The following is a 24,435-nucleotide window of genomic DNA, read 5'->3' on the forward strand; positions in this document are numbered from 1 at the left end:
TGTTTACTCCCATCACAAATGATTCAACAAATAACAATGTATATCCGTAAAATCCACAAGAATTGGCATATTTCCTCATGTATGTTGAAAACAGCGATGACGTTTGACAAAGCTTTTTTTGTGGAATACCTGAAGGGGCCCAGCCTCACCCAGACTCTGCCTCCTGCGGTCCCCAGCTAATCTGAGTTTGAGACTCCGGATTTAGATGGATAACAGTTATTTTTACCTCTACATTTTCTTCATGGTATGACTATGAGGAGATCTAAGTAATCATTAGATCCAATAAAATTTATTTGCATAATTCGAACTCTTATGGGAGTATTATTTAGAGGAATTGCACTCTGCAGTCATGCTTCATTTGGCGTATATTGCTAAACAGTATGAAATGATTTGACATTTAGCAAATGCTCAAAACTAAAGAGCCTTGTATTACATATGATTATGGTCCTAATTACTATAAACAGCACCATCTGTCAGAAACACATTGATTTGCACAGTATTTCCACATCCATAGCCTCATTCACAAGGCCTTTGTAAGATTTTGTTCTTAAACATATTTTATACTGGTCATAGTTATAACAATTTAACATCATTATAACATCGATTAAAGGAAGCCAAGAGACTGGCAGTCCTTTCAGACAGCTTGAATAAGGCAAACATTTGCAGTTTTCCTTTCATGTTCCTGCCTTCTAGGATTAAACTCTACAGACCTACAAGCTTTTCTGATTACATCTTCCCTCCCTCAAAGCTACTGTAATGTCAATCTATAATGCCTTCTTTGTCAACCTGCTGAAGTGTCCTTAAGCAAGGCTCTTGGCCTAGAATTAATGCTAATTATGGCTACTTCACTGTCCAATTCAGGAGAGTGGATGAATGGTCAAATCTACAGTTTTGTTCAAATAGCAAGTTGAGATGCAAGAGTTGTTTACACTACCTCACTGATTACCTGCACTGTTAATATCCATATTTAGTACTAGGTTTACAGAGATCAAGTCTGTGATCCAGTACATACTTATATGACTGTCATGTTGTTCTGGCAGTTATATTCTCCTTGGAAGTAGCACTAATGCCCTGACAGAGTTACACAATGGAATGGAGATAATCACTCCAAATTGTTATTTTGTGTAGTGTTGTGATAAGCCTCTGATTGGCTCTCTTTTGAGATTCAAGCATGGGTGTAAAACCAGCTGAAATTGTTCACACCCAGAGCCAGTAGGGGTAGGCACATTTAAAAAAACAAACAAAAAAACTTTAGTTCATTCAAGCATTCTTAGTATCTGTATGCATTTACGAAGTAGCTAAATGCCTCTACTGGAACTGAACACTTCACTGTGATTGGTTTAATCTGCATGTAAGTTACTCAGAGCTGGTGGAGTCTGAACAGTGAGAGCAGTGAATGGGGAAAAGTGTTTTTTTTTTTTTTCTTCTCACTGACCACTGAAAAAAATCTCTTAAATTAAGTTGGTCTTTACAAACCAAATGTAAAAATAAAAGTAAACTTGCTTGACTCAGAAGAAAAGAGAAAATAAATGAAATCAAGTTTCTCAAAAGCAGAAAACTATATTTAATAGATGTAATAGATATTATTGGGAATGATTGTAAGAAGTAGAAAGGTTTCTCCTCAATAAAACCTTGTAAAACCATGCTTTGTCTTTATTGGCCATTGTGTAATTACAGTCTGAAGAGGAAGATACAGTTTAATTTGAAAATGGAATTGTTCTGTTCAGAGCAGCTCGTCATTTCATTTTATGGCATATTCCCAGAGGGATCGCAAAGTCATTTTCTCTGCGACGTCTGGCTCTAATTCTGTGAGAGAAGTGCACAAGGGCAGTGACGCCTGGTCAATCTGATACAGCTCCTATCAGAGGAGACTACAAACATTGTAATTAAAGAAATTAAGAGAATGGAGGATAAACACAGATGAAGCAAAGGGAAGGGAAATAATTAGATGTGATATGTAGCTTTGCATTTTTGATCCAACAAGGCTCTTATCACACCTGACTCTTATCGGCCCTTTGGGGCCCAGGCTTCTCTGAAAATGAGATTCCTAACCTCAGTAGGACTATTCTGGTTTATTACAAAAGTTAAACAAAAGAATTACAACAAAAAACAACTTCCAGTTGAAAGTGATGGATATTTGAAAGTGATAGATATTTATACTATTGTGAATGCATCAAAAGGTATTAAAAAGAATGGAAGAGGTACTGTGTATTATTTTACTTCTAAAGCAATAGGGTTGGTTAGTTTGCTTTTTTTCTATGAGCAAATCCAATCACATGTTTGGTGTGTTATGATTTGCAAAATATCCGTTTCGAAATATATATTTGTTATTACTCCCATTTGAGCATGTGCCATGTCATTTATGTCTTTTCAATAAGACATCAAAACAGTTATTATTGGACATGTTGGCTGAATTTATATGACCAGAGCCAACCTCAAAGAATAAGGTGAATTATTTTGCCAGGTTGCCACAGGTCCTCGATCTCTCGCTCTGAATCTTTTTAACTATTCAGCTAAATGGTTTCCTCTTGACAGCATCCTATTGTTTTTGGATTGCCATTGGTCCTTCATTGACAAATAATTTAGATGAAAACGTATTAGACTGTATGTGGACTCCAGACAGTGAAATTGGTGGTATTTGCAGGCGCAGTTTGCTGATGTGGAGTGCATCTGATAAAAGTGCTGATATGTAGCAGTCTCTCAGGTCTCTGCTTCGAGCTGTTTCTCAGCCTGTGTGTGTGTATGAGCTGCCACTTTGCTCTTGTATCGTCCTGTGATCCAATGATAAGGTCATGGTGCTGCCAATCACTGTTACAGCCCTTTAAAAGACTGGACTAATAAAGTATGGCGTTGCCTGTACAGTTAAGGTGAGAGCCTCGGAATCTCATTTTCTGATATTTTTGCATGCCTGTTGAGTTTATGGAGCCCTAAAGGTTATTGTATTCAGACTAAGATCCAAGATCACATTCATTACAATACAATGCACTCTTCTTTCTCCATTATTTCAATTGGTTTACATTGAACTCAAGTGTGACAAACTCTACTGTTGTTGCTGTAGTTGCTATAGTAAAACAAATACAGCAAGCAATCCATGATATAATACTATATTTTCCATAAGTTCACTTAATTGAAATAAGTTTATTTCATTTCCAAAATGCAATTAAAAAGCACATAGAGGTAGTAATAACAATAAACATACTTAAGTAGACCACATTAAACATGCATGGACTCTATATTATAAATGAATACTTTTGAAAATATTTTTAATTAGGACTTGGTCAATAATTCATTGGTTTATAAGATAATCAACAGTGTAATCCCTTAATAAAAGCATTGCTTAAGAAAAAACCCCAAAACAAAACATCTATCTTATTCTACTTATTCTGAGGCAGAGTTATGAGGACAGTAGTCTTAGGCAGGGACTTCCAAAATTACAGCTCCAAAGAGCGTCTTTGCTTCGAGCCTTAACAGTCACTTATATAAATGTTTCCCAGATTGTTGCTTCACAGGTAGAAATCTGTAGCTCTCTACTGTTTTTAAGTCTTTAAATCATTACTGCAGTTCTGAGCATGTGCCACATATACTTACCACACTTTCTCTGTGTGAAATGAAGTGTGGTCATGCTTTTCATTGACACCAACCTCCTGTCGTGTGGATTAACTCCCGAACTCATGACGGAGGGCAAACCCTTTGGCACTGGCACTTTAACAGGCTGCAACCAGCACCACTCCCATCTCATGCTCCACTCTCCTCCTCCAGGGTCAGTGCATTGAGCCTATTCATCTGCTCTGTGTTGAAGGCACTTTTGTCCTCTAGCACGTTCTGCACTAAAGGAGTGTTGGTGGGCAATGGATGAGAGTTGAATCTGAAACTCAATAGTGTTTATCATTAGAGACCCTGCTCAAGGTAAACATTGCATCTCTAAAGCAAAAAACTACAAGTTGTACAAGTTATCTATCACAAAGTTTGATGTGTTCCTAGGGCAAGGTTCTGAAGGTGGAATATACAATGCAAATTTATTTCATATTACTAGAGATATGGATTTTGAAGATAGAATCTAACTTTGGTTCAGACATCCAGCTAACATTCCGAGATTGCTATATTTGAAACAACCCCCCCCCCAAAAAAAAAAAACAAAAAAAAACAACAACAACAAAAAAAACAAAAACAAACAAATGTTGATTAATTATATCTTTTCTGCTTTTTGGATGGGTTATTCATTGGTATCAGCTTTATTATGGATCCATAAGTTTACCTTTATTACCGTATGTTGTATGCTCTTGGCCTTTTAATTGTGTTATTTCTTTATTGCATATTATTTATTCAATTGCAATTTTTTAAGTAGACTTCAGAAAGGTCATTAAATGAGAAGTCAATGGGGACTCTAATATCGTTACTTTTATTCATCCCAAAGAGTATCTCTAATTCTCATTCTTTCACTGACACTACAACTGGATGTGGAAAAATAAGAGATTAGATATTGTTCAATCCAATTTGAAACTAGAATTTTGCTCTGATGAAAACTAGACTAGCCTCACTAAAGCTTGGGATGGAACATCAAAAAAGGCCATCACCATTGTAATCCACCATGTTTGAAGTGGCAGTGCAAAACGCCCAAGTTGTATTAGCCAAAATTATGTAAACAAAGTATACAAAAGGGTCATGAGACAACCCAAAGGCTTCTGAGCCATTACTAAATACATTTATCACACTATAGTGTCAGAATACTTTTGAATGAATACTTCGGAAGTTTAGTCTTAGCATCTTAAAGTCTCCATTGGTTTAACATTAGACTAGGCTTAGTTGGCCTACTGTAGTGTTTTTGACACAACTCTACCACACAGTGAAAGTCTGTACCCTGGAAACCACTACATCCTTGTCTGGGTGAGTGTAATCCTCAGTAAGGACTCCCATGATCAGAGTCTTATGAAGAGAGAGACACTGACCTCTGCTCAGCTTTCTCTCCGGTTACACCAGCCGCCTGTCAGGGCTACAGTGCACTCAGAGCGCGCCTGTCCTCGGTCTGTCAGCTACATTGTTATTTAAATGTCAAATATAATGTCCATTGGCAGTCAGGAGTAGGAGGGGAGGACTCAGTTATTATAAGTGGGCATGGAAACTCTTCCAAAAGTTTAGTTTTCCTGTTGGCTACAATTACAGTTATACAGTATTTATCAGCTCATTTTGTTTCTATAAGTGGCAAGTGTTGGGCACCTTATCTTCACCAATTCCCTAAAGCGGCAGTAGTTGCTTTAAAAAAAGGTAGGCATGGGACAAGATCTCATGCCACAAGATCTCGCAAGATAAAATTGCCACAAGATTGTGCACACATGAGGAAAATTATTTTAGTTTTTTTATTCCATGTGTTTACAAGAATGGTTAATGTTGGCAAGTTTTGAGAAGCCATAGTTCAAAATAGCAGTGCAACCATAACTGCAAAAAAATTAAATAAAATAAATAAAAAATTGTGTGGCCAAAATTGTTAATAAAATGTATGTATTTATGAATTATTATAAAGCATTCTTGTCTTGTTCTTTTGTCTCATCTTGTGGAACAAAACTTTCCACAAGATGAGACAAGAGAACAAGACAAGAATGCTTTATAATAATTCATAATTCACCTTTTCCCTTATAAAAGGCTATTCTCCTTCTCAGAGCTCACAACCATCATCTATCTACAACAACAGTGAAGGGCAAAAAACTGTCATGTCATTATGCTGCAGACTGTGGCCAAAGGACCCATGTACCAAATGTAAGCATATACCAAAACATAGCATGCTAAAGGACATCTTGTACACTTTAAAGCAGAGGTGAATCACTAAATAAATACATACTTTCTTACCTTACATACTGTATTTCCCAGATGTATTTGGTCAAATACTTTTCATGTTAGAACACATATTTTCATTTAACACAACTTTGCTCTGTCATATAATGGAAATCATACCTTTTTATTGTAATACGGACAATTGTAATTTATTCCCATCAATATTATGTAGATATAATGTGCACACTGATTTTATATTGAAAAACTTAGCCTACTTTTTTGTAAATTGATTGAAATCAGTTCCATAGTGTAGTTTTATGCTGCAGTTAGCTTTGTTCAGTGTATTTTGAGATTTGTTGGGAAGTGGCTATAGCAGCCGTTTAAAGCCCCAAATGCCAGGCTGTGACCTTACGAACTCCGCAGCACTAACTTGCCTCCAGTCGAGTATCTCTCAGCTGATTTGATTTCTCAGAATATATTTGGCTGGCTGCTTTTTATTCTACACTTATCCACAGCCTTGGAGCAGGTAATGCGTGAGTTTGACTTGTATAGAGATTTCTGTAACATGCACCATCTCATTCATATTTCACTGTGTGTACCAGTGTACCACAGTTGATTTTATTTATTCTTTTTTTTTCACTCCTAAACAAAAACATCTTTTGAATTCCAAATGAACATATTTATTTTTGACAAATGCCACTAAAAGAACATCAGAATAATTACCGGTATTTCATTTTGAGAACTTGTTTCTGTACAACACAAGACCATTACCTTTGAATAATTTTCTCAAAAAGACCTTGAAGCTCAGAAAATACGACTATTATGTGTAGCTCCCTGGAGAGTAGAGAACCATCATCAAAAATCCCAAAAAATATTTATCAGCGCAAGTTGTTTGTATGTAATTTGAGTTGTAAGCTTTTTTTGACATGCTAGAATGCTGTTACCTTCTCAAAAATATACCCAGAGTTGTGTTTTGTTTCATTCACACATCTTTCAGTTATTATTAGACTGTCTACATCTCCAAAGCTAAAAATGCTTTGTTCCTCCTTGTGATGTCATGAAGGGGTAGTTTTCAAGCTAACAACTACCTTTTACCTTTTGTTCAGTGGAGATGATCTATTCCATTGCTAAAATGATTGATTCCAGAGAAGGTATAGAGAGTTTAAAAACACAGTGGAGCACTTGCTGTATTACGACATGACATCACACAGTGGAGTGTTTTCTGTTTTAGAGAAGAACTCATGCAGGATTTGTGTCTGAATTAAACAAAACACAGGTCTGGGTATGTTTTGGAGGAGGAAACAAGATTATAACAGGTAAGACAATAACATGGTATGGGCCTTTTAAAGACAAAATATATCACATTTCACTTAAGTACTTTTGGGTTCTTCTATCAAATTATTCCTGTGTTTGTGTTTTCTATAGCCTCATTGTATAGTTTATCAAACTCGGCCTATGATTCTTAAAGTAAAGCTGTTTAATGTTAACATGTACTTGTGCAGTTAATGGAAAAAAGGTGCCCAACCCTTTTATCAACTAAGGATGAGACATATCATAATGTCACTGCTTCACTCTTTATTTAGACAATGGAATGTAATTAATTCAATTGTAGTACTTTCTTTTATATTACCATCTGATCTTGTATCTGTGTAGTCCCTTGTTGTCCTGGTAGCTTCCATAGTGGTCCATGGCTGTATACTTGTCTGTGTGGGCTTATACTTCTTCTGATACAGCCCAACATCATTCTAAAGCTATTCAGTAAAGGTTAATTTATGTCCTGTGAATGTGACTTTTTTAGTATCGATACTTGTTTAAATGAGTATCTAGTTTTGATACTAGTTTTAACATCGATTAGTATATGATTTTCAGTATTTCAATTTTGACAACACTAATCGTGATTAATTTTATAGGACTAAAAAAAGGCTAAACCAGAACAAATCAGGTCCAAGCAGAGTATAACTAGCTACACTGTGCACTTCAATACTCTGAAACACAACCTGTCAAATATGATACCTGACCACATCAGAACTATGGCATGTAAATCTAGTGTGTTTTCTAGCAGTGCCCTTAGTAGATGTCTTTAAGCTCCTGGTGACTTTAACGTAGGAGATTTCTGAAGTGCTTAACTGCTGGAGCTCTGAGTCATCCATCAATTTGTAATGCCTCAGCAGCCCAAAAGTCCTTCTTAGTGCTGGACATGGGTATGAATAGAGCACACACTGTTGAGAGAAGGTAATCATGGTGCTAGGACAGTGTCCATTTGCACAGTCAGTAGAGCTGAACTTTGTGGGATTGAAATTGAACTATGGCACCAGGCAACCCAATCATCACATCATTCTGAGCCAGAGCTGCACTATTTCAGCTCAGATGTTAAGTGTACACAGACACAGCTGAGGTGGATGATTTCATATAGTCACATTCAGAGTTTTAGATAGATATAAAAACAAATCAACAACATGACATTTGGAAAAAACAATAACAAAAAACAGCAGATCCTCTCGGTTGAAATGTGTACAATTGATTGGTTTGAGTGCCATGTTATATGCAACATTTGAAGGACTCTTTTCCATTTACAACGTATAAAGACATAATATATATATATATATATATATATATATATATATATATATATATATATATATATATATATATTTTTTTTTTTTTTTTTTAATTGTTAATTGTCATGGCAGCGGTCATAATTTTTTAGCATTCTGTAACCAATGAATAAAACAGCTGTACCATAAAAAATTGCCATGTTTTTCGACAGCAGTGCAAAATGTCCAGGGATACATTAGCTGAAACTTGATAAGCTGATGGGTCTTCATTGGTTTATTAGACTAACTGAAAGTTCTATGATGTTTACCGACACAATCTCGAGATTTATTGTTTCTTAGGGGGCACTCACTCAACACCAAACTGAACACAGACAGCCCCTAAAACATGGTACATTTGTCATTTGAATATAACCAAAGCACAGCTCGATTACTCATGTATGGGCATATGCACGTCTAAAAGCCTTGACGTGTTTGGCATTCTTGCTCTCACGGTTAAAAGTGAATAACAAACAGATGTTTTGTCCCTTAAAATATCTCAAGAATCTTTGTTGAAAAATTTAGGATTTATTTGCACAAGGACTTTGGTAGGAAAGGTTTCAAAGGGAGACTTCTAGACCTTTGAATTTGATACTCCCTTCCAAAAGTCCAGAAGGTACTAGATAAAGAAGCTAGAATTTATACTGAGCAGCTTGGGGCAGTACCTTGCTTTCTTTCTAAGTGTTTTCTTTCAGTCAAGTGTGTAGGAATGTCTACATCATTGTGCTCTCATGACAAGCTCTTCTCTTCTGTGTGTTGCAGGTCAGTTAGCAGTGGGCACCTGTGAGATTGTCATGCTCAATAGAGACAATAGTGTTCCCAGACGGACCATTGCCAGGCAGACGGCTCGCTGTGCCTGCAGGAGAGGTCAGATCGCTGGAACAACAAGGGCACGACCAGCATGTGTAGATGGTAAGTTCAACAACTCTCTGTCGAATATAGGGAAAAGTGAATCCACAAAGCTCTTCTGTGTTTTTAAAGTTCACCTTCACCAGGCTCATTCAGATCTTTTTGCTGCTCCAATAAAGTATGCTGCAAATTATCATTATTATTATTAAATTAATTATATTGCATTATTTTTAGCATTGTTCCATTTCTTTTACACATTATTGAGAGAGTGGTTTAAATTCTTTCACCCGTTGCTTGTGCTTTGTATTTTAAAATAATTTCTTTTATCACCCGATATTGAGAATTGGTCTCATTGTACGTGCTCGTCAATAGTTTTTTTTTGGTCAGTTTTTCTCTTAAATGAGGTAACTTTTCAGCAGTCCTCTTTACGTACATGTTTTAGTTTGTTACAAGATAGACCAATGTGGTGTAGTACTTCAGAACTTCACATATAAGGTGGTCATTGTGTTAAATGGTCTTTGTAGATGCCTGTATATCTCTTTCATGCACTGGCAAATTAAGGTTTTATCCAGTGTACCTTGATTCTACATCGCCACAGTTGCCTGCAGTAGTGTTAAACTGGAATTACTCTGCATATTCATTTTGTTAAAGCTTAGATCTGTCTTTAATAAAACCATATGAGCCGTGGGTGTTGAGCTTGTGTAATTTAGAATCATAACTCATTGTGTGGCACTGTGGAAAAATAAAAAGTGCATAATTTCTCTGTGATAAACAACCAGGACCCTTTTTATAGTGACTGGAGTCAAACTCAGATGAGAGTTTATTTGATAAAGACATATGCAGTAGCACAGACATTAAAAGTAATACTTCTGCTATTTTTTTTACAACACAATTTGACATGATATATATTTTTATGAGGTAAATGATAAAAAACTTCGATGTGCAAAAGCCCTTTCCTTGAGTTTGTGTATAAAACAATACATTGTAGTAATGTTACATATATATCAAATCTATTACTACTACCACTGCTGTGAGGTGTGCCAAAAATATATTTGTCTATCCTTTTCTTATTTTCAGATTAGTCAGTAAAATGAAAAGTACAGTGATAGCATCATATATAATTATATGTAAGGATAGTGTGTCACTTTTAAAGAGGCAAAGCTGCTGTTTAAGTAATATCCAGTTTCACTCAGAAAGCACTTTAAATTGTCGCTGCCTGGCTGAGAAAATCAAAACATTATGTACATCTTGAGCTGCAAGTGGCACTAGTACAGCATGCCCTTTTAGAAATGCTATGGCAACAAGTATATCTTCTTGTAGTTAAGTGTACATAGAAAAGCTCATTATACAGTATACTACACACAGGCCTTGGCCCAATTATGCATAAACCACAAGGATTTCAAGAAGGAGTTCTCTAAATCAGTGGTCCCCAACCTTTTTATCACCGCGGACCGACCAATGCTTGAAAATTTTACCGTGGACCGGGGGGGCTAAAGCTAATGCTAATGCTAATGATTACACATGACACACATTTGACCCACAATTAAGTTAATAGCAGAATAAACCATGCTTACTAATCAGGAACAGCATCCAGTCCATCAAAACATAAGGTCCCTCTACTCCTCAGTCCACCATGAGATCTTCACTCAGTTCCACGAACCACTCCGGGTCCGAGATGCCTCTAGTTTAACTTGTACAAACATCCACAGTGTCCTCGGTCGCGTACTTCCTTTGTTTTGTCCGTTTTGTCATGTTTAAAACACAAAACTGCTGCGTAAAATTACGCAACACGAGACTGGATATAAAGATCCGCGCGTAATTTTATGCGCGGATCTTTATATCCAGTCTCGTGTTTTTACGCGGAGAAGTGACGGAACAGATTTCACTTTCCTGCAGCAGATTGGACATGGAGGCTCTAACTTCCTTTGTGGACATAATTTCTTGACTGGATTATATTCTCTGGACCTTTACGGAACGAATGAGACCAACTTTGTGTGAATATGTTGATGTTTGACAGAACCAGAGCGCTCAATGGTAAGTGAAGTCCAAATCCACATTTCTGACTTCTCTGTAAAAACGGCTTTCCTGTCAGCACTGTCGTGATTCGAGGTGTAAATGATTTACATATTCAGAAAGATGAATGCCGTAGCTTTCATTTGATGTGTAGATTGTTTGTGTGGGTGACGCAGAAATACACGTATATTGCTGTAAATTTGTAACGTGTAACGCGAGCGGGCCGTCGGAACGCTAAGTGGTTAAGTTGTCGGCGCTCAAGTGACGGAAATGTAACCGAGAGAATCCGGTCATTTTTCAAAATAAAAGATTTTTCAAAATAAACGATTTTTCAGACTCAGATAATAAATACAACAGAAATAATTAATTATTTCTTGGACGGCCCACGGCCCGGTACCAATTGATCCACGGACTGGTACCGGTCCGCGGCCCGGTGGTTGAGGACCACTGCTCTAAGTCACTATAATACTATTATCAGTATTGAACAATCAGTGGAATTCATTGCATCTGAAGAACTTAATTTCCAACTCCAATCCTGACATTCATTTGGCTCACCTTCTTGTTGAAAATCTGAATTTGAATGCTTTGCTTTCTTAATTGGTTAAAAAAATCTAAAATATGTTTTTTGCTTTTTCTCCTATGTTCCCTTGTACTTTGAGCACTTCTCTACAGTTAAAATAAATCAAATCAAAGTGTTCTGCCCCACAGCCTGACAATGGTAAGGCCAAGGCTGTCTCTATAATCACATTCCACCTCTTGCCAAACAGACCTTCACTCATTTCTGTGAAACTAGCATTTTTCACTACAGTTTCTTCCAAACCATGAAAAACAGCAATCTAAGTTAAAGCTAACCAAAATGGATGGGCTTCTTGCACTGCTCATTAACTCCCCTCGCTGATGTAGTTTAGTTGTTTAAACAGAAAATCAATACACACTGCCAATCTTTTGATGTGTGCAGACTGTTTGATTCCATCTCTGCGATAGACGAGACCTGCCACAGTCCATCAGCATGGTCACAGTCTATCAGGAGAGAGGACTCTTGTGCTTGTCTAACGCAGGCATAGTGTGAATTTTATTGCAGCTAATTAGAATAGGTTTTAGCTGGATACAATTTTTACAATTTTTATTAATAAAAAATATACCTAAAACACAACCTAAAAAAAATCACATAAATAGTTGGCAGTTTCCTGAATAGGTTTAAAATGGTTGTGATGTTTATCAGAACTAACATAAGAAGATAAAAATAAATGTAATGTAAAAGGCATGTTTTTAATCCTCATGGTATCAAAATTGGTAGTGCTGAAACCACAACATTGACTAATCATTTTCTGCAATTACATAAAAATGACACAGGAAATGTGTACACTTAGTTTTTTTTTTATTAAATATTGATTTTGTACATAGACTCCATCATGCTGTTGTCAAGCGGCATCACTTCAGCTTCATCTGGGTCAAATGTAGTACAAATCTCATATTCATAGGGCTTTTGCTTTGTAAACAACTAATCAATTAATCAAAAGAATAATTGCTGGATTAATCACTTAGCAAACGCGTCTTTAGCTACAGCTGTATTGGTATTGGTGGTTTTCAGATTGTAGAATGTGATATCATTCTCTCAGATGGGGGCAAGAGACAGTTTTCCCTATTGATTGCACTGTACTTTACCATGAAATATCCAAAAGGTAAATTCACAAATGTTGATGATTTCTGTTAGTGACTAGACCCAAGATGTCACTGTATTACAACAAAAATCTGCATTTTAACAACATAAATTTTAGCAGCCCCATCTGTATTAAATATTATTGGCCAATAGAATTTTGTGATGTCATGTGAAACCCAGTAATACAGTACTGAGCATACCTAGTCTCAAAATCAAGTTCGAAATGTTTGTGACAGCATTGTATTAGCTTGGACATTGAATATTGAAAGGATTAGACGACTTGGTGGAGGCAATTCCCCTACAATGTTGATTGCCTCTCACAATATCCCAAACTCTAATCACTCCAAGTGTAATTGCTGTAAATTGTGTCCCTTGTTGCAAACCCAGAGTCACAGTTCTGCTTTGCTTTTGGCCCGCTCTCCGCAGACCCGCTCAGTAACACTCAGCAGATGCTAATTCACTTAGAGGGACGTATGATTACAGCAGCAGGAAATTGATTATTACTGGCGTCTGGCTGCACCCCGCCCTGCGCTCTGTTAATGGCCAGTGTGTTGGAGACAGGACCAGATCTCAGCAGTGTTTGATGAGAGGCCACAGGGGTAAATAAGACTAACACCCAGAGTCATAGATATTGATTATAAACAAGCTTTCATTCAATCAGGAAATGTGATTTTAATGCTTCTTCTAGTATTTGGTGTACACTAGGAATATGGTTGTTTTGGCATCTACCTAAATAATGAAGAATCTTATACTTCCAAGTTTTTAAGCTGTGATCTTTTCAGTTGAAAAATTGGTTGAATACCGGTAAGCAAAAGACTTATAACTTAATCAGAATAATTTTCCCTCAAAAATAAATGATAGCAGCAAACAACATAAAAGATTTGAATAACATGTCTCTTTAAATTTGCTACTAAAAGGCCAGTATTTTACCTTGTAAGGCTGTCAAAAATCAGACACTCATTGATACTACAACTACTATAGAAACTAGATACTACAGGTATCGATACTAAAAAAACACATTCACAGGACAGAAATGAAACTTTCCCGCATAGCTTTAAAATGATCTTGAGATGTATCAGAACAAGTATAAGATCACATAGACTCGTATACGCCCTTGGACCACTATGGAACCTATCTGGAGCATTGATTGATTACACAGATATAAGACCGCATGGTAATATAATAAAAAGTGCTATTTTTTTATGCTGAAAATCACATCCTGTTGTCTAATGAAATTGTGTTTTTAGTTATCATTGTGATTCGGAATCAGTATTGAGTATCGAGTCTATCCCTTAGTATCGAAATTGAGTTTGATGTTGACATGTTTCCATAACTTAACTTCCCTGTTCTACATCAATGTTCAATCAATTTCAAACAAGATAATGGAAATGACCCCTTCAGTAAAATGCGGTGAGGGAGTTTGGAGCTGGAGGTGTTTTTCCAATTTTACAATCACATCCACTCCAGTAAGGACAAATTCGATTTTACAGTGAATCCAATCCACTTTATTTATGAAGCTCATTTTATAAACTGAACATTTCCAAAGTGCTGCACAAAACATCCAAACAAAACTTCTGCCAGGGCTCATAATAATCAAAATAAAATCATGCATGATTTAATGGAAATAGAAAGTTAAAGCCATACTTCAGAATATTCTTGATGGAGATAGATGAGTTTTATGCCATAGTGTGGAATGTTATAGCCAAAGGAACATTTTGTGGAGATGCAAGCCCGCTCAGAGTAAGGACTTTTTTGGTTTTGTTTTTCAGTGCAGTAAATCACAGCCATAATGAAAAAAACATACATTTATTTTAGTCTATTTGTGGCAAAAAAAAAGTTACATACTGAATGAATACATATAAGGATAAGTATGTATATGTACTATGGGTAAAAAACTCACCATAGGGACCGAGGTGGGAATAAGATGTGACCTTCAGCTCGCTCAGACACCCTGGTTTGCTTTTCATGTGATTTCTTATAAAAACCCTCTGCCTCTCTAAGCACATAAACCTATTTACATTCTCATAAACATGTTTATTCTTTTGCATCTCCTGGGCTTTGAAAACTCTTTCTTTCACCAAGCGATATTATTAGTTATATTCAACTGGGTCATTTTAATATATCTCTCGCACTGCTGCAAGATCGGGCCACTGCCTTTTCTTCAAACGTGGTGTGTAAAATTCTGTTGCTCGCAAAAGTAATGTTTAGTTCATTGACATGCAGTGTTGGTGCTCAAGTCCTTCACATGCAACCTAATGCAACATTTGATTCCCACCGTAGATAAATGATGATAATAGCCGTACTTAGAATATTCAATCATAGGATTATGACAATTGAGAGATTGCATCATCAATATTGATGATGTGGTTACCATGGTGCTTGTTTGCAAGGGCACTAGATGAATAGATATGTTGATTGAAGGATCACTCTCATATGCTGCTAGTGAAAGAGAAATTAGACACATGGCCATTTGCCCTTGAAGTCAGTACTGTACTAGTAAGAGCTGCTGGATGTTATTTAGATTCTTATTATTCTTATTTACCTGTATTAGCTTTATACAACCATTTACCCAACATATGCCTCAGATACACCTTAGAAACAGAAGCATTACCCCTAGGTTAGACAAAAAAGCTAAAGAAAATAGTTAAATAAATATTAGTCAGTTGCATGAAACACTGAGCTACACAATGTAACAAATACAATCCATATTTTTAACAGTGACTTTAATTCTTAAAAACTTCACTGCTCAGATATTTGTTGTTTTTAATTTTACACTTTAAACCAATTTTATTTTTAATTATTATATTGATGTTATTGTGAATATTTGTTATTGAATTACGCTTTTCCTATAGCTTACACATTTACGCTTGTTGAAATTTGCTTTAAATATACATCTGCCCTTCTCATTTACCTTCTTGAAGTTGCACTTAGCCTAATTCATGCATGTTTGAGTAATCTTTATACTCCTTTATTCAAGATGTTGTAACCACTATAGAATATTTAGTTGGTTGGGCTATTGTTTATGGCAATTAACGCATTAAGACGACAGAAGAACAGGCTGCTCAGGGAGCTTGTGCATGAATGACACACAGAACAGATTGGAATAAAGTAAAATATATTTGGTGAAAGTCAAAACAAAGTGGCATACCATTTAATCAAATTACAATGAACAAAATTAACGTTTTTAAACAACAACAAAAAAAAGAAGGCAGTTCTTTGTCAAAGATTTTGACTTTGTGTGAGAGTTCAGTTCAGTTTTTTTTAAAGTTGTGTGACTTTGTGTAAGAGTTCAGTTTATTCCTTTTTTTTTTTAGGATTCAGTTCAGGTTCAGTTTGTAATCACGCAAATCCGTAATCCACAGTTCGCGGAGCAAAACAAAATATATTAGTCCTACCAGCTCGCCATCAGTAGAGAATCTGTTTGGTCCCATGAAAAAAACCTGACCTAAAAACAAGGTCAAAACAGGATCTCAGTTCAGTTACCGTAACATTTTAACATTCATAATAAAACAGTTGCACAACAAATCAAGACTACACATTACACCCGACAATACCGCCAGCAGTGAGCAATTAGATTAACAATATATATCAATTACATTAACAGAATGTATCAAAACAGCATAACAGCGCTGCCGAATTAAAGTTAGCACATCAAAGTTAATTAGAACATGATGTTTCATTCATAAATTTTAGTTAATGATTGCCGTAATTCAAAACAAACACAAAAATACTCGCATTCTTAGCGGGATTCAACACGCGGATATGCGGAAACAAACCGCGACTTAATTTACGCCAAACTCGGCACTGGCTTTGAATTTGGGGGATTTCAATGATTATTTAAGATCGAAAACGTTTTGGCAAAACTCACCATTGAGTCGTGTGTGAGAAGAATGTGGAAAGTAATGTTTAAAGCCGAGTAGTTGTCATCCAGTCCAAACGCCAGTTGCACAGACACAGTGAGAGCGGAGTGGGAGGGGCGGAAGAGCAGACAGGTACAGAGCTGCTCCAGTCATTTATTCACCAACCAATTGGGAGTGAGCCAATCAGGGTCAAACACTGACTAGGTAAGGGTAACCCTAGATGGAAGGGGTTACAGGGTCCCCCCCTGACTCAATGTATGTCCTCGTACATTGACCGGGTTGGCTGCAGACAGCAGATGGAGATGAAGTAGCACCAACTGTAACTTCAGCATCTTCCAGTTCATAACTAAAAGCTGTGCTCAGACCATGGAAAATAGCTTGAAGACTTTTCATCCATGGAGTACCCAATTTGCTGTAATGCAGACGATCCGGGGGTTTCCTTGTTCTGGTGGGACGGCCACTTGGTTGTTCAAATGAAATTGGTGAATCCGAGTCTGACGATCCGGAAGGTGAGTGGTCCAATTCATTTAATCCTTCTTCCCCAGGTTCTGAATGAGGTGTAACATTTGTTACTGGGATATCCGCAGTAGGAGCAGGTAAGTTTGTTGCCAGGTCAACTTCACTTGAATCAGATCTTTGAGTAAGCCCCATATCTTCAGCCAAGGATTCAACCTCAATGTCTGTAGAGTCAGATGGATTTAGAGGGGGTTCATTTGACTGGATAGGTGGGCTTTTCTGTGGAGGATCAGCACAAACAGGCTCCACTCTTGCTGGAGCGATATCCACGGTGGTAGTAAACCTTACTGGTTCAGGAATTGGATTGTACCAATAACTGGGTACAAAATCGTCTGGCACAAAGTCTGAATCATCATCATGAGAAGTTGAATCAGTGGACGCAATCTGAGGTGGTTTTACTATGGGTGCTGGCTTGACTTTGCGTTTGCTGTCGACTGATAAATACCCACAGGGCAAGAGCAAGTCTCGATGAAGAGTTCGTAAGGGTTTGCTTTTGTGCTCTGGTCTAATTGTATACACTGGAAGCTCTTCGGCCCGTTTCACAACCACATAGACATCGGACTCCCACTTGTCTGCAATTTTGTGTTTTCCTCGCAACTTGACATTACGAACGAGCACTCGATCGCCAACCTCCAACTGTGAAGGGGTGACATGTTTGTCAAACCGGCTTTTGTTTCGGGACATGACCTTTTCAGCATTCTCTGTTGCCAGTTTATAGCCCTTTTCCAGGTTTTCCCGTAGTTTCTGGACATACTCAGAATGTGTTTGAGCTGGCTCCTTCACAGGAAGTCCAAAAGCCAAGTTAATGGGTAATCTTGGTTGACGACCAAACATTAACTCATAGGGAGAGAATCCAGTGGTGTCGTTACGAGTGCAATTGTAAGCATGCACAAGTGGCTTAACAAAGTCTTTCCAATGAGATTTGTTTTCTGCAGATAGTGTGCCGAGCATGTTAAGTAGAGTTCTGTTGAAACGTTCAACTGGATTGCCACGGGGGTGGTATGGTGTAGTGTGGACTTTTAAGATGCCTGCCATGTCACATAGTTCCTTCATGGTTCTCGACTCAAAATCTGGCCCTTGGTCGCTGTGTATCCTTTCAGGAATACCATAGTGTACGAAAAAATGGTCCCAGAGAGTCTTTGCAACAGTCTTTGCTTTTTGATTTGGAGTTGGAATGGCAACTGCATATTTGGTAAAGTGATCTGTCATGACCAAAATATCCTTTATCTTGCTCAGACCCGGTTCTAATGACAGAAAGTCTATGCACAGCAACTCCAATGGACGTGATGTTCTGATATTGATCAGCGGGGCAGCTTTCTCAGGCAGAGCTTTCCTCTTGATGCATCGCTCACAGGTCTTCACTTTTACAATGATGTCATTTGCCATTTTTGGCCAGAAAAACCGTGTGCGGACCAGATCCAAGGTGCGGTCGATGCCCATATGCCCCATGCCATCATGTAAAATGCTCAGAACATCAGCACGACACTCTACAGGTAGTACTAGTTGGTACTGAGTCTGATTCCCGAGCTGTCTTCTCCGATCGAGGATGTTATTTTGGAGCTCCATTCGATTTATGTCTCGCAGAAGAAGTGGCAGTTCAGGATATTCTTCCCTTATAGAGGGGGGCGGCGATGCTCCGGTTTCCAGTTGAACAATGACATGTCGGATGGCTGGGTCAGCTCTCTGCTTGGTATCAATCTCATCAGGACTCAACATCGGAACAGTGGAAGTAAACTGAGTGTCGGCAGTGAAACTGTCCGGGAGGCTGGTGGCATTAGTAGACAACGAATAAATGAGTGCATTTTCAGGGTACACGTCAGGCAAACTGTAGATCAGGTGGCGGTCACAAAGTGCTTGAACTGTGTGCTGGTCAATTGTAATCAAGGTAGGTTCACCCAAATGCTGTTGAGTAAACTTCAGGATCCGCTCTCGCTCCTTCTGAGACATCAGGTCATTTGATAGCTCACCGTGTGGTCTGCGGGAAAGACCATCTGCGTCTGTGTTTGCTTTGCCTGCTCGGTAATGGATCTTGAAGCTGTACGTGGATAGTGCCGACAACCACCTATAACTGGTGGCATCCAGCTTGGCAGAGGTAAGGAGGTAAGTGAGTGGATTGCTGTTGGTTATTATCGTGAATGTTGCACCATAAAGATAGTCATGAAATTTTTCGGTCACTGCCCATTTCAATGCTAGAAATTCCAACTTGTGGGCTGGGTATCGGGATTCACATCTTGATAAGCCCCGACTAGCGTAGGCGATAACTCGGCTGTGGCCTCCTTGCTCTTGATACAAAATGGCCCCCAAGCCGATGGAGCTGGCGTCAGTGTGCAGAATATAGGGTTTTTGTGGGTCAGCAAAAGCAAGCACCGGAGCCGTAGTGAGCTTTTCCTTGATGGCATCAAATGCTTGTTGACAAACTGCATTCCAACGAGCACCGAACGGCTGCTTGGGATCCAGATACAAAGCAGATTTTTAGGAATTCCGCAGTCGTCTCTGAAGCGGAGGGTAGCCAGATGTAAGTTCGTTAAGAGGATTCACAATGGTAGAATAGCCCTGGACAAAGCGGCGATAATATCCTGCAAATCCAAGGAATGATCTGAGTTCTTTGAGATTGTTTGGAATAGGCCATGATTTTAAGACCTCAATCTTATCAGGATCAGTCTCCACCCCGTTCTGAGAAACCACATGACCCAAATATCGCACTGAATTCTGGAAGAACATGCATTTCTCAACCGACAGTTTCAATCCAAACTCCTTTAATCTGTGCAGCACTCTCATTAGCCGTTTTTCATGTTCCTCGAGGGTTGGAGCAAACACAATGATATCGTCAATGAAGACCAGCACTTCCTTCAAATTCATCTCTCCGACACACTTCTCCATCAACCGTTGAAAAGTGCTCGGTGCATTTGTAACTCCTTGAGGCATTCGATTGAATTCAAAGAATCCAAGAGGGCACACGAAAGCTGTCTTACACTTATCAGTTTCCTCCATTTCAATCTGATAGTATCCAGACTTCAAATCCAATACAGAAAACCACCGTGATCCAGATAAAGCTGTGAAGGTATCTTCAAGTTTTGGTAAGGCATAGGCATCTTTGATTGTTTGAAGGTTGAGTTTCCTATAATCTATGCACAGTCTGACAGTTCCATTTTTCTTCCTGACCACCACAATAGGAGATGCAAATGGTGACTCAGACTCTCTGATGACTCCGGACTCCAGGAGTTCTTGTAAATGTTTGCAAACTGCATCAAGGTCTTGAGGATGGATGGGCCGAGGCCTTTGCTTAAATGGAGTTGGATCAGCAAGTTTGATTTGGTGCTTTACCTTGTCTGTTCTGCCAAAATCCACATCATGCTGAGCAAAAACCTCTGGAATGCTGTTCAAGTTCTTGATAATTCTGTCTTTCCATTCAGGGGACAGGGATGTATTGCCAAAGTTGTATTCATATCCTGGCCTGGCTTCATCAGATGGCATCGTTTCAGAAGTGTCCTGGGTAAACTGGTGAGTACAAGACACGGACTGGAAGGCACTTACTTCAGCAATGGCAACTCTGGGGCATAAAGTGACATTGTGCTTTGATTCATTGTGGATAAGCACAGGGACCACACATGGCAGATGGCTGTTGATGTCGACCAGACAAGACTTGACCATCAGACCCCCAGGCAGTGGAAATGAGGTTGGGTGCTCAACCGTCACCGACTTCTCTCCTTGCAACCAGCAGGCAATGGTTATGCCTTCCAAAACAACAGTCTGCCCTGCCGGAATTGTTTGAGGTTCAGCAGTATTCAGCTTGACAACTCCATGAAAACGGTCTTGAGCCAATTTATGGCGTCGCTCTAGCACCGTCAGGGCCATCTGATAACCATGCTGAACAGGTCTGAACTCAACACCAAGCTCACTGAACTGTTGATATGCTTGGTCAAGGGCATTAGTTCCAATGAGGATGGATGGTGTAGAGGTCCTCAAATCTGGTACCACCAGGGCAAGCGTAGCCACCTCAACAGGAGCACCCAGGAACTCAGAAGGGAAGGTGATGTTGAGTTCTATATAACCCAGGTAGGGCACAGCCTGGCCATTTGCTCCCTCGACTTCCCGCAGATTGTTCAATGGTTGGATCTTCTGGTCAGACAGATGGACAGAGTGGAAAGATTTTGAAACTGGTAACCTGCGACCCTGTATCCAGCAGACAGTTTACAGTGACTCCATCTATAACAATTTGACCCGTACACTTGGTACCAACAAGTCCTTTCGGTAGTTGATGACCTTGGATTTTGGGACATTGGATGGCAGCAGTCTCGGCTCGTCCCCCCTCAGAGACTGCTTCTAGTTTAACTGACCGGTGTTCTTACTCTTGGCCCATGCTTCCCGTCTTTCCTGCAACATCTTTTTCTTTTGTTGAACCAGAGTTGGATTGGCTGAGTTGGTACAGTTAGGGGCAATATGCCCATCCTCTCCACATTTAAAGCAGAACCCTGGTTTGGGCCATGAGGGTTGACCCTTGGCTCCACCTTGTGGCTGACATTTTTTTCCAACAGAGCCTTTACTTTGTTGTGAGAGAAGGGTGGACATCTGTTGCTGAAGTTTTCTCATTTGTTGTTTCAGCTCAGCAATAGTAGCGCTTTCAGCATCGGTGTGGCCACAAGAACACGTGCTTTGAGTGTGCAGCTGCACTCGTTGCTGCTTGGATGAGCCCAAGTGTTTTTTCATGAGGCTTTCTTTCGCCCGCTGCCGATCTTCTTCTGTCCTCAACATTAACAACAGCTCAGAGAATACAGGAGGTTTCGCTTTTCTTTGTTCCAGCTGTAATTTGGTAATCATGGCATTGTCCCAACATCCACGGCAAAACTGTTTTAATAAATGTTTGTCCACATCTTGAGCAGAAACCCCTCCACGCTTCACCACTGTGTTCAAGGTAAGTGACAGGCGCTGCAGGTAAGCAGAGGGCTTCTCTCCGGGGTCTTGTAGGGTATTCAAAAACTGAGCAAATAACTCTTCTCCATCCTGTACAGTGGCATAGGCAGAATCCAACACTTTCAAATAGATTGTAGGCAAAGTGTTTGGTCCCAATGCTCTGACCACATCTGCCGCTGGAGACAACAAACTTTCCAATATTCTTCGTGTCACATGCAGAGGGGACAAAGCAGGATCTGCCATTAATGATTCAATTTGTGCTCTCCATGCTTCATTTTCACTTTCATTTGCAGATTTGGGTGTTTTTCCAGAGAATGTGCGAAGTCTCACAGAAGGTAACGAGTGAGCTGACATTTCCCCTGTCTTGACAATATGCTCCACCACCACTTTTTGGACTTCTGGGGGGTTCAGTTGTGTACTGGAGAGTGAGATTTGTTGTGCTGCAGGTACTGACCCCTGCTGGTCAGATGTAGCATTTTGGATTGCTGCCCCCTGCTGGCCAGGCAAGGGAGCAAACAGATCCACAAATTGATCATCTCCCTCCTCTTCAGTATCCTCATCATTTCCCATATCCGGGTTCATTTCAATTGTGTCCAAGTGCTGACTGATTTGAGTCATGACATCTTTCAGTACAAGTTCAAAATTCTGTCCACTTCTTCGAGCCAAGTATCTCAGCTCATCCAGGTAGTCAGGGGAGGTTGTCGCTGCCCCTCCCACTGTATCTGTGCATTCTACAGGAAAGGTCTGTATACGGAATGTAATGTCTGGTTCTTCTTTTAGGCTGTAATTATATGGCAATATTGGTTCGAGAGTAGTTAAAGCAGCAGAGTCAGAAAATTCAATGATCAGGTTTTTAAAGTATGGGCTTGATACATCATTAACATAGGAACTCTTTTCAATGGACCCATATTGTTTTAGAAAACTGATTAATTCATCATCTTTCACCGTATGAGTGACACCAGAAACCATAATGCACTTTGCAGCATTCATCTCAGATAAATCCATGATTTAAGCAGTTCAAATAATATACCCAAGATTCACAAAAAATGTTAATTCACAAAACCATATCATTCATAACCACAAGCTCCTGGCTGGCTCGCCAAATGTAACCACTATAGAATATTTAGTTGGTTGGGCTATTGTTTATGGCAATTAACGCATTAAGACGACAGAAGAACAGGCTGCTCAGGGAGCTTGTGCATGAATGACACACAGAACAGATTGGAATAAAGTAAAATATATTTGGTGAAAGTCAAAACAAAGTGGCATACCATTTAATCAAATTACAATGAACAAAATTAACGTTTTTAAACAACAACAAAAAAAAGAAGGCAGTTCTTTGTCAAAGATTTTGACTTTGTGTGAGAGTTCAGTTCAGTTTTTTTTAAAGTTGTGTGACTTTGTGTAAGAGTTCAGTTTATTCCTTTTTTTTTTTAGGATTCAGTTCAGGTTCAGTTTGTAATCACGCAAATCCGTAATCCACAGTTCGCGGAGCAAAACAAAATATATTAGTCCTACCAGCTCGCCATCAGTAGAGAATCTGTTTGGTCCCATGAAAAAAACCTGACCTAAAAACAAGGTCAAAACAGGATCTCAGTTCAGTTACCGTAACATTTTAACATTCATAATAAAACAGTTGCGCAACAAATCAAGACTACACATTACACCCGACAATACCGCCAGCAGTGAGCAATTAGATTAACAATATATATCAATTACATTAACAGAATGTATCAAAACAGCATAACAGCGCTGCCGAATTAAAGTTAGCACATCAAAGTTAATTAGAACATGATGTTTCATTCATAAATTTTAGTTAATGATTGCCGTAATTCAAAACAAACACAAAAATACTCGCATTCTTAGCGGGATTCAACACGCGGATATGCGGAAACAAACCGCGACTTAATTTACGCCAAACTCGGCACTGGCTTTGAATTTGGGGGATTTCAATGATTATTTAAGATCGAAAACGTTTTGGCAAAACTCACCATTGAGTCGTGTGTGAGAAGAATGTGGAAAGTAATGTTTAAAGCCGAGTAGTTGTCATCCAGTCCAAACGCCAGTTGCACAGACACAGTGAGATCGGAGTGGGAGGGGCGGAAGAGCAGACAGGTACAGAGCTGCTCCAGTCATTTATTCACCAACCAATTGGGAGTGAGCCAATCAGGGTCAAACACTGACTAGGTAAGGGTAACCCTAGATGGAAGATGGAATGTCATTGTTCTGATCAATCCCCGTTGTCATGCCCACTGCTTACTTTGTTCTC

At 38.9% G+C, this 24,435-nt stretch overlaps 1 protein-coding gene across 4 annotated transcripts in view; it reads left to right on the top strand.

Annotated features, from left to right (window-relative positions):
- The window catches only part of tafa5l (TAFA chemokine like family member 5, like), a 79,875-nt gene that overhangs the window by 14,221 nt on the left and 41,219 nt on the right, over positions 1-24,435 (top strand). For all 4 annotated transcript variants that reach the window (XR_008648732.1, XM_033969688.2, XM_055222944.1 and 1 more), the window contains one exon: positions 9,120-9,269. Coding sequence is in view for 3 of the 4 variants with exons in the window: in XM_033969688.2 (XP_033825579.1) it covers positions 9,120-9,269 (150 nt within the window). In the remaining variant the exon portion in view is untranslated. The remainder of the gene's footprint in view (positions 1-9,119; positions 9,270-24,435) is intronic.

The sequence above is a fragment of the Periophthalmus magnuspinnatus genome, chromosome 7, assembly GCF_009829125.3.
Source record: "Periophthalmus magnuspinnatus isolate fPerMag1 chromosome 7, fPerMag1.2.pri, whole genome shotgun sequence".
NCBI classification, from domain to species: domain Eukaryota; kingdom Metazoa; phylum Chordata; class Actinopteri; order Gobiiformes; family Gobiidae; genus Periophthalmus; species Periophthalmus magnuspinnatus.